General features: G+C 36.1%; 1 protein-coding gene across 1 annotated transcript in view; it reads left to right on the forward strand.

The window, feature by feature from the left end:
* LOC128217417 (muskelin-like) overlaps positions 1–15,570 on the forward strand; it is a 54,879-nt gene that overhangs the window by 461 nt on the left and 38,848 nt on the right. Inside the window, exons 2-9 of the mRNA XM_052924561.1 lie at positions 3,426–3,495; positions 3,700–3,842; positions 4,879–4,967; positions 5,466–5,575; positions 6,035–6,227; positions 6,415–6,489; positions 8,985–9,166; positions 10,744–10,857. Of these exons, the coding sequence (XP_052780521.1) occupies positions 3,426–3,495; positions 3,700–3,842; positions 4,879–4,967; positions 5,466–5,575; positions 6,035–6,227; positions 6,415–6,489; positions 8,985–9,166; positions 10,744–10,857 (976 nt within the window). The remainder of the gene's footprint in view (positions 1–3,425; positions 3,496–3,699; positions 3,843–4,878; positions 4,968–5,465; positions 5,576–6,034; positions 6,228–6,414; positions 6,490–8,984; positions 9,167–10,743; positions 10,858–15,570) is intronic.

Here is a 15,570-nt window from a genome sequence, read left to right on the forward strand (position 1 = left end):
GCAAAAAGTAGCAGATGGTCCTTGGGCAGAGAATCCTCGCGGCTACAATTTTGAAATTATCTCCGTTATAATTCTAATTTCTACTAAAATATTATTGCCTACTATTAAACACATATTTAATTGTATCATTATGGCAAAAAAAACATGTTCAGATATCATATCACACTTAGATGTTTCAATTGTTTATCAAGTATCCCGATATTTGTAAATAATAGTCTCCATGACCCAGAATAATTATTTATGTGAAAATAACGACTCTAATGGCAAATTCAATCCGGTTTATAGATAGATAGATTTATTTCAGTAAGGAATGTACATACATGGATATTTAAAATAAACAACATGTATGTAACAGACTGCACAAATTGCAATGTGCACATGTCGGGGTTCGAACCCACGACCTCTCGCTCTGCAGGCGGACACTCTACCGCGTCGCTATAAAAGCTAGCTCTATAGCGAGACAGTATAAGTGCCGCTATATACATATCGTATACCCGGTTACACATTCCCCCTCCATTTTGAAATTCGTCCTCGAATTTCGGAGACAAAGGTCAATTCGCAATGACCTTGAGGCATATCGTATAACACGGGTCCCTCGTTGGGCACCAAATGTAACAGACTGCACAAATTGCAATGTGCACATGTCGGGGTTCGAACCCACGACCTCTCGCTCTGCAGGCGGACACTCTACCGCGTCGCTATAAAAGCTAGCTCTATAGCGAGACAGTATAAGTGCCGCTATATACATATCGTATACCCGGTTACAAATGTAACAGACTGCACAAATTGCTATGTGCACCTGTCGGGGTTCGAACCCACGACCTCTCGCTCTGCAGGCGGACACTCTACCGCGTCGCTATAAAAGCTAGCTCCATAGCGAGACAGTATAAGTGCCGCTATATACATCGTATACCCGGTTACACATTCCCCCTCTATTTTGAAATTCGTTCTTGAATTTCGGAGACTAAGGTCAATTCGCAATGACCTTGAGGCATATCGTATAACACGGGTCCCTCGTTGGGCGCCAAATGTAACAGGGGGTATAATATAACGCCTTTGTAGGTCTTGAATATATATTTATTGTAGATGTTGAAGATGAAGCCTGCAATATAAAAGATGATTCATCACCTTTTTGCAAATAACACAATAATTAATGATAATTACACAATATATGCATATATATAATGAATAAAAGTAAAAAAATACACTCGATCTAATATGAAATAACAATCTAACCTACCGGCAGCAAAATACTCTTTTGCAAGAATATTAAACACTTTACGTAAACAATGAATAGTGGTCCGTTGGTTGCGGTGTTCAGTACAGGAATGAGTGACCGGGAAAGTTAGCACGGGTAAATCGATTAGTAAAAGCGCCCTCTATAAATCTATAAATAGGTAAATCACTCATACTGAACCAACTACTTTCATACGTCACAAACTTAAACATTTACATACATGTAACATACATAACAAGACACTGACAGAACATTAACTACGGGCAAAACATGATCGCGCTTTTTTAATAAATATAATGAATTTATGAAATGATCAGGTTGTTACATGTATATATAGTAAACAACATTATACATACATGATATTATTAATAGCCATGACAGGCACACTGAACCAAGGATGACACAAAAAAGAGAAAACTCTTATTTCCATTGTGGTCCTTTGTTTTGGTGGCATGGCATAGGGAGGCATTGCATATTTAAGTAATAATATAGCTGTAATCGAAATTGCACAAATATATTGAAAGTTAGTCTTTATGCATTAAAATAAATATTGCTGTAGTTGTATCACAGTCACTTTACATAATTTAGTAACATTAAGTTATAGTTGAGAAAGTTATATATAACTATCACATTAAAGTATGAATATGACAGTATGTATTACTTATAAAATATAAAAGGACTTTAACCCACAACCTTTGACCTCTGGAACAGCATAAGCCCCTTTAGATCACAGTCAGGTATATATTGAACTACTTGGTCATTATTATTCAACATCGATGCATAATATTACTATATCTTTCGCCCCTTGTTAAATGGCAGAGTGTTGTAGTGTTACAGGGATACATAAGAAATGACAAAATAATAAAAAACATATCCCTGATGGCTCATTATTGTAGCTATAAACGGACAATACAGCACAAATTGGCAGACAATAATTCTCAGATTGACCAAAATTTGTCTCATATTGAATGACAATACTGCCCTGATTAGCGAACAACACAGCCTATATTGAAAGACTATACATCTTTGCAAGAGACAATATAAACTAAATGATGTAGCCATATTGTTGCCTAATTCGGCCGTATCGGATCTGCTTAACTGGGGGCATACTTCCCCCTTAATTTTGGCCTTATGGCTGTTTAGTCTCATTAGTATCCTCTACCAATCAAGTACATTATAACATATCATAAAAATAGGTGGTATGGTCTGCCTATCTGGATCATATCATCTGACAATCTTGTATGGATTCTATTGTCCAGTGATAGTCATCACAGGGCTTTTTCACCAAAAATTGTGAGGAGGCCTAGCCTTTTCATTTTGGGAAATTTAAATGCGTGAAATTCTGCAAATTGGGAAATTTGAATGCATAAACGTCTCAAAATGGGAAATTCCACATGAGGATTGAAGACACCTTTTAAACACAGGTCAAGGTATCCGTATCTATATAATTTACTTTTCTTGAACAAACATGAATCATATTGGTCAAATGATTATAAGATTTTAACCTTAATGTACATGGTGGTGTCATCAAAATTAAGATTTTTAAAAAATAATTAGAATCCTATCTGTTCATTATCATATGATAAGATTGTTACCCACAATATTTATGCAAAAAGCTATAGAAACATGCTCAGTAGCAAAAAGTTTAAACATAAACCCGGTTTAGTGGCAATGGGCAAATGCCAAAGACATAGAACACAAAATCACAAACAAGAAACATAGAACAGCACAAGTCTGAATTATATAACAAAACCTGGAACTTCATTTGGGCTTGTGCAAAATTCAACCATTGGTTACACTAATACAAGGTACACACAAAGTTTCAGGGTGTAAACTTTAATTGACCAGTGCTAGTTGTGCAATCTGCCAAGACTACAATCTATTAATGCTAATTGCTGAGTCTCAGACAAGGAAGCAACCTGTACCATTTCTTACATCTTTAGTAAGACTTGCAAGGGGGTACCCACACTCTACCACCAATTTTCACAATAGGAAACAGCTACTGGCAAAAATAAACGATTGAAATGGTAATTCTGCTGGCTCTTTATTTGAAAAATAAGGAAATTTAAGTGGAGCCAGTAACTTTAGTAACTATTTGAGAGTCCAACTGAAACTTAATCAGAACCCTGTAACACTAAACTATTTTGGTGATTAATCGCGCAAAAAATGAATGCTATTTCTGTTTCAGGAATGTTTTTCTCGACAAGCCAGCAGACCAGTCATCTAGATGGTCATCGGATTCTAATCATCCTCCACAGGTTTTTGTTTGGATTCACAAGCTTTTTTATGGAAAACGTTTTGTTATAACATCATAAAAGGCAATCAAAATACAGTTGAATAAACAGTCACAAATAAGGTGCCTTTTTCAAAACACAAAATAGTAAATTTCCTTGCACCATTGAATCTTATATATTAATAGTAATCATTGATTCTATAATGATTTTTGTTATTTCTATTTGTAGTACCTGATTCTTAAGCTAGAGCAGCCATCAATTGTGAACACTGTCACATTTGGGAAGTATGAGAAGACCCATGTCTGTAATCTGAAGAAGTTCAAGGTGTTTGGGGGCCTCAGTGATGAATTAATGATGGAACTCTTAGAAAGGTATTTATATATGAGCTTGAATACGTTTTGAAGCTGATTATCCTCTTGAAATGAAGTTGATTTTGTTGGTAGCCTTGCCTTCTAATTCTAATTTTATGATTTAATGACCAAAATATTTTGAAATATTTGCCTTAGTTTCCCCACATTTTGACGTACATCAAACATTGCAAAAGCCTTAACTTCGACAATACTGGCTGGTAAATTTGGACGCAGACAGACTAAAATTTTAAGGGATTTAGTCCCTTTGACCGACAGTTTCACATTTAGATGGAATAGAATAATGAAGATGTAATGCTCGTCAAGGATTTAAAACCCTTAAAATTGAGAATATGTTTTATAAGAAAACTTCATCTTTAGCTTGACTATTTGAAGAATAACAAGAGCTATACTACTCACGCTGGCGTTGGCTTCACACCTTGGTTAAGGTTTTGCATGTAACCACATTTAAGTCATTATCTCAGCAAATGCATCATGTAATGCATTGAAACTTTAGATGTGTGATTTCTACTACCCAACTGATTTAATGAATCTAGTAAGAGAACTCTTTCTTTCATATACAAATTATTGCCCTTTATTAAATGACTTAGAAATTCATGTTTATGTTTTGCATGTGAGCACACATAAGTTAGTATTTCAGCAACAACATGATGTATTGCACTGAGACCTTATAGAACTGTACTCAATGATTAAAATTTCTTAAATTATCAAGTAAGATACAGTCAAACCTGCTTGAACAGTCACCTGTTTTAAGGGCCACCTGCCTTATTGGGCCACTCCGAATTCCCCCCGTATGTTTTTACTATATAAAGTTAAAGTATGTGCATTAAGCGGCCAACTGTCTAACGCAGCCGCGGCCACTAATATTTGTCCAATAAATTCTGTTTTAGACTGACAAAATTTCTGAGGTTGTCGCACCAAATGATACTTTTTTTAACTTTTGCATTGTCTGATACATGTTTTGAATAGAAATCAAATGAACATGTTATTCAGAAATTGATCATATGTGAAATTAAATGGTACATAATTTTCATTTCAGTGGGTTGAAAAATGACCATATTCCAGAGACGTTCCCAATAAAAAATGATATTGATGGAAACCATTTCCCATGCCGCTATATAAAGATTGGTTTGTAATTCAGTTTTTGTAATACTTGAGGCATACATGTGTAGATATGAAGCTTGGCATTATCACTGTTAACTAAGTTCGGTTTGTATACATCAATTAATTTGTATTGTAAATTGGTACCAAATGAATAGTTATAAGTATCATAATAACAAATTTACTCCAACATTCACTCTCTTGCAAACTTAAAAATTATTGTTAATAGCAAAAATTCCTTAATGGATCAATTTTAAAAAGGGTTGTGATAAGTTTACTCTTAGATCATCATGACTCCTTTAATGCCCCCAAAAGTGGGCATATAAAAATTGCAATCGTACGTCCGTGTGTCCGGCTCAACTTCTTGTATTCGGGCTGTAGCTTTCTCTTGTATGGACAGATTTTAGAATAACTTGCCACATGTGTTCGGCATATAATTTCATAATTAAAACAGTAAAACCCTACTTGAATGTATAAATTCACTTCCTACCTTACATAATTTTGACTGTCCATTTTCTTGTGCAGTGCCTCTGCAGACCTGGGGCCCGAGCTTCAATTTCAGTATTTGGCACGTGCAACTGAATGGCGTTGATGACTGGGACATTGTGCAACCCTGTCTTACTTGGTACCATTCGGTAAGAGTTCGAGGTCAAATTTAATTAGTATATTACAATTTCATTTGGTTATCATTACTATATCTCATGTTACCTGACTTGAATAATAGAAAAGTGTCGGCGACTGGTATATAATACAGCACTTTCTCACTTGGCACAACTTAATGAGTGTTCAAAAGTAAGTATTCAATGGCAGATTGGCAAAACATGGTGGACAAGTTCTCATTTATTTCACTGAAACTATTTGACATGTGCTCTTGAATAGTCCGGATAAGTTAGTAATTTGGAGTAAGAATAGTACTGCCTGACCTGTTGACATTTGTTAAAGTTGTGTTGGCATAGCAACAAAATTTTCAGATATTTTTCTTATTTGATTAGATAAGAATTTAGATAGAATAACATCAGCTTGTTCAAAAGCATTGCTTAAAACTAAATTCATCAATATATATTTCACATTTCGTCCCTGAATCTATTCCTCAGCATCGAGAACGGGAGGCAATCCGCCTGTGTCTGAAGCACTTCCGACAGCGTCAGTACACAGAGGCGTATGAGGCACTCCAGAAGCGGACCCGTGTGGAGCTTGAACACCCAATACTCACCGAACTTCACAAACTGTTGGTCCGACAGGGGAACTATGATGCCTGTGAGCAGCTTATCACAAGGGCCTGTGCTGGTGAGAGGCACTTATTAACAAAGTCCTATTGCAGAATGTTTTAAAAAGCGAATGTTATAATATTGATTTTACGTTACCATTTTTATGATTCTTTTAATTTTTCAAATTGAATGCAAGATTTTCTTAGCAAACATATATGTCTACATTTGTATATTAGATGCTTATAAACTGTATATTTGTATAACAGAGGGTTTGTTTGAGGAGTATATTGGAGAACAGGACTACAAGCCAACATGGACACCCATAGTACCCATCAGCTCAGGTAGGACTTGGATGTATAATATTGTGTTTCAAGTCACAACTGTACTATTATTTTGAGTTATTGACATTTATACATGTTGTTGACATTGTGTATTCAATTATCTAAGTATAATTTTTTTTTAAAGATTGCTCTGATTGTTGAATCATTTTATAAGACTAATTTGGTAAAGATCTTGGTAAGAATTCTTTAACCTGATTAAGTACATACTGTACAAATGAAATTTTTGAACACCCTCATTTTAAGATAATTTTCTCAATCAAATATTTACATAACAGTTGTTAGAAGGCGTGTGTGTGTGCCTGCATGTGTGTTAACTGGGCAATCTTGTCCGGAGATTGACTTGAAAGGTCTTTGAGGCATTTACCTCATACTTTATATACAGAAAGCTCTCATTGAGGAGAACTAAAGTTCATAAGAACCATAACTTTGTCTGCAGCATTTTTAGCTCACCTGAGCACGAAGTGCTCAAGGTGAGCTATTGTGGTCTTCCGTTGTCGTCATCCGTCATCAACAATTTGACTGTTAACACTCTTGAGGTCACAATTTGGGCACTATCTTATTGAAACTTGGTCAGAATGTTACTCTCAAAATAATCTTGGATGAGTTCGATATTTGGTCATCTGGGGTTAAAAACAAGGTCACCAGGTCAAATTAAAGGAAAAGCTTGTTAACACTATAGAGGTCAAGTTTATGACTGTATCTTCAGGAAACTTGGTAAGTATGTTATTATTAATACTCTCTAGGTCAAGTTGGATTGTGGGTCATGTGCGGTCAAAAACTAGGTCACCAGGTCAAAATGAAGGAAAATCTTGTTAACACTGTAGAGGTCTCATTTATGACTGTATCTTCATGAAAAATGGTCAGAATTCAAATCTGGGTCATGTGCGGTCAAAAACTAGGTCATCAGGACAAATCATAGGAAAAGCTTGTTAACACTCTCGAGGTCACATTTAGGACTATATGTTCATGAAACTTAGTCAGAATGTTTATACTAATGAGCTCTAGTCCAAGTTCGAATCTGGGTCATGTGCGGTCAAAAACTAGGTCACCAGGTCAAATTAAAGGAAAAGCTTGTTAACACTCTAGAGGTCACATTTATAAAGGTTTCTTCATGAAAGTTGGTCAGCATGTTAACATTACTTATCTCTAAATCAAGTTTAAAACTGGGTCATGTGCGGTCAAAAACTAGATCACAAGGTCAAATCATAGGAAAAGCTTGTTTGCACTCTAGGGGTCACATTTATGACTGTATAATCTGGAATCTTGGTTAGAATGTTTATATTGATTACCTCTAAGCCATGTTCGAATCTGGGTCATGTGCAGTCAAAAACTAGGTCACCAGGTCAAATTTAAGAAAAAGCTTGTTAACACTCTAGAGGTCACATTTATAACTGTATCTTAATGACAGTTGGTCAGAATGTTTATATTAGTAATCTTTAAGTCAAGTTTAAATCTAGGTCAATTGTGGTAAAAAACTAGGTCATTAGGTCAAATCATAGGAAAAGCTTGTTAGCACTCTAGAGGTCACATTTAGGACTGTATGTCCATGGAACTTAGTCAGAATGTTTATATTGATTAGCTCTAGGCCAAGTTTGAATCTGGGTCATGTGCGGTCAAAAACTAGGTCACCAGGTCAAATAATAGGAAAAGTATTTTAACACTCTAGTAGAGGCCACATTTATGACCATATGTTCATGGAACTTGATCAGTTGTGAAGATACAACTGTACTGCTTATATAGACGTCCTCAGCCGACTGCCCATCTGTCACTGGGTGTTTCGCCCCTTATCTCGGTACACCCTCTAGATGGCCGGGCCGGTAGTGGTGATCAGTCACTACCTCGTCTATGTTGGCTTCTAATGAATGTTATTGTTGATGATCTTTATTGGATCAGGTGAGCGATAAAGGGCCTTCAGGGCCCTCTTGTTTAAGTTATTGCCTTTTATTAATTTTCATACTTTTTTGTCCTGAGCGTAACTGAAAAAGTCTTAAAGGTATATACTTTAAACTTTATTTACAGATATATATCATTTTGGAAAAGTACAATGCATAGAACCATAATTATCTCTGCATGCAGTATCTTTTGAGTTATTGCCTTTTGTTAATTTTCATTCTCATATTTTGTTAGAGCATAACTCGAAAAGACTTTGAGGTAGTGACTTCATACTTCATATATATATAAACAGGTCTCATTTAGGAAAAGGGCAGTGTATAAGAACCATAACTCTGGATGCAGTACTTTTTTTTATTTTCTATTGTTTAATTGTAATCCTGTTCTTAATTCAGCAGGGGATATGGTAGTCTGTGACTGCTCTTATTATGGACTTCCAATCCTCAGAAATTTCTTTTATACTCAATTCATAGTAATGTTACCATGTTGACAGTTGAATAGTGCTATATGCATTGTAAAATGTTAATAGTAATTAAGCATTTTCACAGTATACACAATATACAATATACACAATATACGGGATGATGTTATTTATATCCCTGCAGATTTGGAAGAGGTTGTGAACCGGCCAGGGATGCGTGGTGGACATCAAATGGCAATGGATGTCCAGTCTGAGATGCTTTACCTGTATGGGGGCTGGGATGGGAACCAAGACCTTGCAGATCTCTGGTCCTACCATGTACCTTCTCGTGCATGGTCCTGCCTCTCTAAGAATGCTGCAGAGGAGGTATGTTATAAGTACTCTTCCATTTTTTTACCCTCTGTTTGTCCAGAAAAATGCTACAATAACTCAAGAAGTATGCAAGCTAAAGTAATAAAACTTGGTTTGTGGATAGAGGAACATCAGGATATTGTACATATAGTTTATGGCCTGTTAGCACGGTAATAAGAACTCAGTCCATATATTCATAGGGAAATGAAAACTGGGTGGGGTCTGTTATCAAATAATTTTTTCATTAGAATATGTGTAAAAAAACAAAACCCAATCCTGAAGAAGGCAATAACCATTTTAAGTACACAATATCCAATAAAACATACATTTCAGACACTTCTACTTAGGGCTATTCCAGTAAAACATATTACACCTGGGGAAAGGCAATAATTTTAATAGTATATGGGTTGGTGCTTTTTTCGCTAATTTGGACCCTCAGAGGTTAAATTTGCTTCTGAAGGGGGGCGGCATAATTGAAAAGTGCCTTCCTGCCGGGTTTGTCAAAAGTTTAGATCACACTGACTTTGAACCCGAAAAAGCGTGTTGAAGTGATATCTCAACAATGCCTTGACCAATGGTCTTCACTCTTGGTCTGACCTTTAGATGACCCCTATTAGTTTTGAAGTCATCTGATCATAGTGACCTTGAAAGCAAAATAGCTTGTCCTAGTGATAACTCAAGACCTATGGTCCCCAAACTTGACATAAAGGCTGGATCTGACTGGTATATGACCCATTTGATTTTGAAGTCAAGGTCAATGTGACCTAAGAATGAAAAAAACTTGTTTGTATGATAATTCAACAATTCCTGCAACGATGGCTCTCAAATAGACATCATAGATGTTGGGCATGACTAGTAGATGACCCTGATGGATTTTGTGGTCATTGGGTCAGAGGTCAAGGTCACAGTGACCTGGACATGATAGCTTGTGCAAGTAATAACTACATTATGCCAAGACATATTGTCTTTAAACTTGACATGGGACTCCGTCTGACCTGTAGATGACCCCTATTGATTTTAAGATCAAATATCAAGGTCTCAGGGATTTTAAATGCGAAAAAGTTGTCCAAGTGATAATTTGACAACATCCGCACCCATGGGCATCAAAATTGACATGAAAGATGGGTGTGACCAGAAGATGACCCCTATAAATTTTGAGTTTATCAGGTCAAAGGTCAATGTAACCGTGACCTTGAATGCAAAAGGCTTGTCTGAGTGATAACTGGACAGTGCCTCAGATATTATCCACAAACTTGGAATGAACAATTGGTCAGTATCTCAAAACTGATTCATAGGCATTGTTTGTGAAATGACAAATCATCTGGCATTTTAATCCATGCATATATAATTCAATTGTCCAAATATTTCTGACAACATGGGGCATAATGTTTGACAAACATCTCTGGTTTTTTTTTAAGATTGAACCTTTACAACTATTGGCTCCTTTTTGAATGCTGTAGTTCACAATGTTAATGCCAACATTAAACATCATTACATACATTATTTTCCATATAAACACCTTTTTATCAATAAAAATATTTGAACCTTTATATATTTTTCTGTTTTGTATTTAATGTACTATATTCATATAGGGAGGCCCCAGTGCCAGATCTTGCCATAAGATGTGCCTTGACTACAGCCGGAAGCAGATTTTCACCCTGGGACGTTACCTAGATTCCTCCATGAGGACAGAGGCAAACCTTAAGGTAACATGCATGTTTATATGTGTACCAACAAGAAGTGATATTGAGCTTGTTTTGGTGGTTTGTAAGCTTATTAGCTCGACTATTCGAAGAATATGGAGAGCTATACTACTCATCCAAGTGTAAGCGTCAGCGTCACACCTTGGTTAAGGTTTTGCATGTAAGCACCTTTAAGTCATTATCTCAGTAAAAACATCAGTTATTGCATTGAAACTTTAGATATGTATTCCTAACTATCTAACCTACTAAATTATTGAAGTTAGATAACTCTAGTTTGCATTTAATGCAAATAATAGGCCTTTATTATTTGACTTAGAAATTCTGGTTAAGGTTTTGCGTGCAAGCAAACATAGGTTAATATTTCAGCAACTACTTGAGGTATTGCATTGAGACTTGATACAATGGTACTCAACCATCCAACCTAACTAATTAACCAAGTTAGATAACTCTAGTTTGCATTTAATGCAAATAATGGGCCTTTATTATTTGACTTAGAAATTCTGGTTAAGGTTTTGCGTGCAAGCATACATAGGTTTATATCTCAGCAACTGCTTGAGGTATTGCATTGAGACTTTATACAATGGTACTCAATCATCCAACCTACTTAAATAACCAAGTAAGATAACTCTAGTTTGCATTAAATTCAAATAATGGCCCCTTTTGTATTCAAGAGAGAAGTTCTTGTTAAGGTTTTGCATGTAACCACTTTTAAGTCAATGCTTCAGCAAATACATCATGTACATGGGTAAAAGTTTTCCAGAAATTTCGGATTTTCGTATTCCCGGAGGGTCGAATTTCCAATTCGTCGAGATCCGTTGAGAAAATTGGGGGGGGGGGGGGAGGGGGTTAGGCTGGGACCTTGAAATATATTTTCCATCGCTTATTCGATGCTTTGACGTTGGTATAGATCTGCGATAACTTATGTTATTATTGTCTTATCCAAACACTGCGGTATTTTGAAACGACGCTGTGACGTATATTTCACGGAAATAGGCGGAAAAACACGACTTGCTGCTCGACTAATCAAATCGATCGGAAGATTAACGTCATTGAGGAGAATCACGAAAGTTTCCATATATGGCAGACGCGGTCCTTAGTCACAATGATATTAAATAAAAAGGCGCAAGTAGTATTTTGTTTTCAAGTTTGGTCAGCGATGATATCTAAGCGAGCTTAAATCTCAGTTTCAATCTCAAGAAATTCAAATTGAATCTCTCTCGTGAGCTTTCCGTGACAGAAAGCATCAGTTTCCGGGTCATTTCTCCAGAAGTGTGCGTAGATCGTAACCTTTGCAATACGTCATGTGCTATTTTAAGCATTTTCCATATAAGGTAATCCTCTACTTCCGATACCGCAAAACTTACAAAAGGCCTCTCAAAAATAACCGCAAACTTGCTGAGTTTACTTTGGCAATGACAGAGAGGTAGAATTAGGTCTCAATAGCGGTAGTTTGTGTTCAAAAGCGGTAGAATTTCTAATTTCTTAAATTTTCAGACAAAAACAATGACGGAAACAATGTAAACAAAAACTTGATATTTGTTACTATTTTTAGATTTTCGGAAAATACGCATTAAATACGTCATGGTTGAGACTTGTCAAGTGCCAGTGTTTTTGATTGAGAAACAGAAGAAATATTACCTCTGACTTGTAAAAACAAGTTTATTATCAGAAGTGCTGCTAAAAAAATCAAATCAGACTGCCAAAACAGGTCGGAGTGTAAGTGCAGACGACTGCAGTACTGTATATGTCAAATTTCCCCCCAAAATGTCGTAACATTTTATACACTGTAGATAATTTATAACACCTTAGTAATGTTGTTTTCTTTATGTTTTGACAGTTTTATTTTGTCTTTGATATTTACAAAAATGCTGATTAGTAGGATGCCAATTAACAAGAATGATTAATGGTCTTTTGTACCGTACCGGTAACTTAGCAACGATCTCGGCCGAATTGCGAAGTGATTTGACAAATTGCTTATTGCACCATGTTCTTTAAAGTGACAGATTAATATGGTATTTTAGCATGGTTAATTTTGAGGTTTTTAAAATAAAATTAGTAAATCATGATTACTGGCTTGCTTATGCAGGATATTCTTTAGTATGTAGTGTCACATGTATATCAGTATACTTATTCATAGTCATATTTGTCTGAAAAACCTTATTCCAATACTCCTCATCATTTAAAATTAAAGCCTGGAAAAGGCATTTCATATCCACTAAAATGGCTATGTTCAAGGAGCTTCCAGGGGCCTCTGGCCCCCTGAACCCCTGGCCAAGGCTTCGCCCTGGACCTGACCGGGGGCCCTGCGGCCCCCAGCATTTTTCAGGATTTTCAAAATTCTCAACTTTTACCCATGCATGTATTGCATTGGAACTTTACAATCAGGCTCCCAACCATTTAACCTTCTTATTTAATCAAGTAAGATAACTCTATCTTTCATATTATATAATTTTTGCCCCTTTATTATGTGACTTAGAAATTCTGGTTAAGGTCTTGCATGTTAGCACACATAGGATAATATCTCAGCAACTACTTAATGTATTGCATTGAGACTATATACAATGGTATTCAACCACCCAACCTAATTGAATAATCAAGTTAGATAACTGTGTTTTGCAAATAATGGCCCTTTATTATTACACTTAAAAATTCTGGTTAAAATTTTGCATATAACCACATTTATGTTAATATCTCTGCACATCATGTTTTGCATTGAAAACTAATCTAACAGTGATCCATGCATGTTTTGCCAAAACTTTTTAATCCTTACACTGAAAAGCGGCGGAATAGTCGAGCGTGCTGTCTCTGTGACAGCTCTTGTAAGTCATGTTGGACTTGTTGTGTCCGTATGCGTAAAATCCAATAAACATTTTGAAAAAAACAATCTTATCACATGCTTACCCTTGTTTTCCGTGTAATATACCCATTACGAATATTTTTATCTTACACATGTCTAAGATAACCTATCAGACATTTCTATTGCCTAGACTAATCACACGCAACCTAGATATCCCTCCGCATTGTTTCTAAACAAAATGGTTTAAATGCCAACAAATACTTACCTCAATAATAAAGCTGAAAGACTTCCGGGAGACAAATGACTAACGAATCATAGTGCCAGAAAGCATCTTGTACAAAAACTTTCTGATAACAATGTTCCACCAACCAGATAATGAAGATCATTAGTCACAGAAATATCCAGTCCAGGGCTTCTAAAAACCGGCAATTTGCCGGTCTGGACCGATTTTGACCAAGCAAGACCGATTTCAGTTTCAAAAAGTGTAAAAAAAATCGGTCCAAAATCGGTCCCAAATTTTCTAAAAAATTTTTTGGAATTTCGGTCCAAAACGACTAAGCCAGTAAAAGATATAGAAATTGTAATACATAAACATTCATGGGTCATTTACACATTCAAAACTACATCCAATGGGTCATGAAAGTGTCTTGGTTACCATGAGACCGATGCGACCAGCTGCTTTTTCCGCTACGCTGATCACTCTATAGCCTATCTGTTAATTAGCAGACACTTGTAATCGTAATTGTAACTTGACACAATTAAACAAACTATGTGTTAATTATCTGCTTGCAGCTTTCCTTATTAAGTGTTAAAATCGGTCCATATTTTCACATGGCAGAACTCGATGAGAATCTCATTTGAATTAAACTTGTATCAATGACTATCCGAATCGGCTATGCTGGCCCTAGAGCCCTCTTACGAATTGCCACATCGCAAAAAATATTGACAGAAAAGACGTTGCGAAAATGTATGACATTTCTATAAAATCGGACTATTGAACAGGTCTTTCTTTTTTTGAGGGGGGGGGGGATTATTTTTTTTTGGGGGGGGGGGGTCGTCGCCGGGTCCGGACCGATTGAGGTTCCAAAGTTTTAGAAGCCCTGATCCAGTCAGTCAACAAATAGTGAAATACAGCCACATTAGTGACAAACATCACAAGAACATTTCAAACATTTCCATCTTGACAACACAAGCAATACGCAATCAATGCCATTTGCTTGCCAGTTTAATCAGCTGTCGGTTACCGAAAACACAGATACGAATTCCGCAGCACAGACATCTCCTTACACATCCCATGGTGGCTAGAACATCATGTTCTCTGGAAACATTCTTGGTGGAACTTTTTCAACATCAACATCCATGTAGTACAGAGAAAGGCTCTGCCGTAATCATCTGCATGTTGTGAAACTCCAATTACACTAATAAACGCTGCAAAATCATCGTAGAAAGCGACAGCGAATAACCTTTAAATCCGTGCACACAGTTAAACTTGACAGACCGATGTAGGTCACATAAACCGCGTAAATGCGTGTACTCTAATTGTGATGTCATCATATTGTGTACTTATTGTTTTTTTTTGGTTAAAATCGTTCGTTATTCATGCTGTTGGATATTTTACAACACATTTTTATAGTTGTGACTTGTTAAGCGCTTTATCAGAATTAAAACTTGATAACTGCTAGTTACTTTTGTCATTTTAATTTGGAACTATTTATATGGCGCATCGTTGACATTCTACTCTGAGTACTTTGGCTGTCAAACAATCGGTTCAGAAACTGGAACTAAATTGGTAATAAAAACACGGTTTTAAGCATGTGATAAAAAAGATCTGACACTCGTTGTCATTTAATACAAGAATTTTATTAAACTTGTCCATGAAAGTTGTTAGTAAGCTCGCCAGAGGCTCGCTTACTAACAAA

Source organism: Mya arenaria, chromosome 14 (assembly GCF_026914265.1).
Source record: "Mya arenaria isolate MELC-2E11 chromosome 14, ASM2691426v1".
NCBI lineage: Eukaryota > Metazoa > Mollusca > Bivalvia > Myida > Myidae > Mya > Mya arenaria.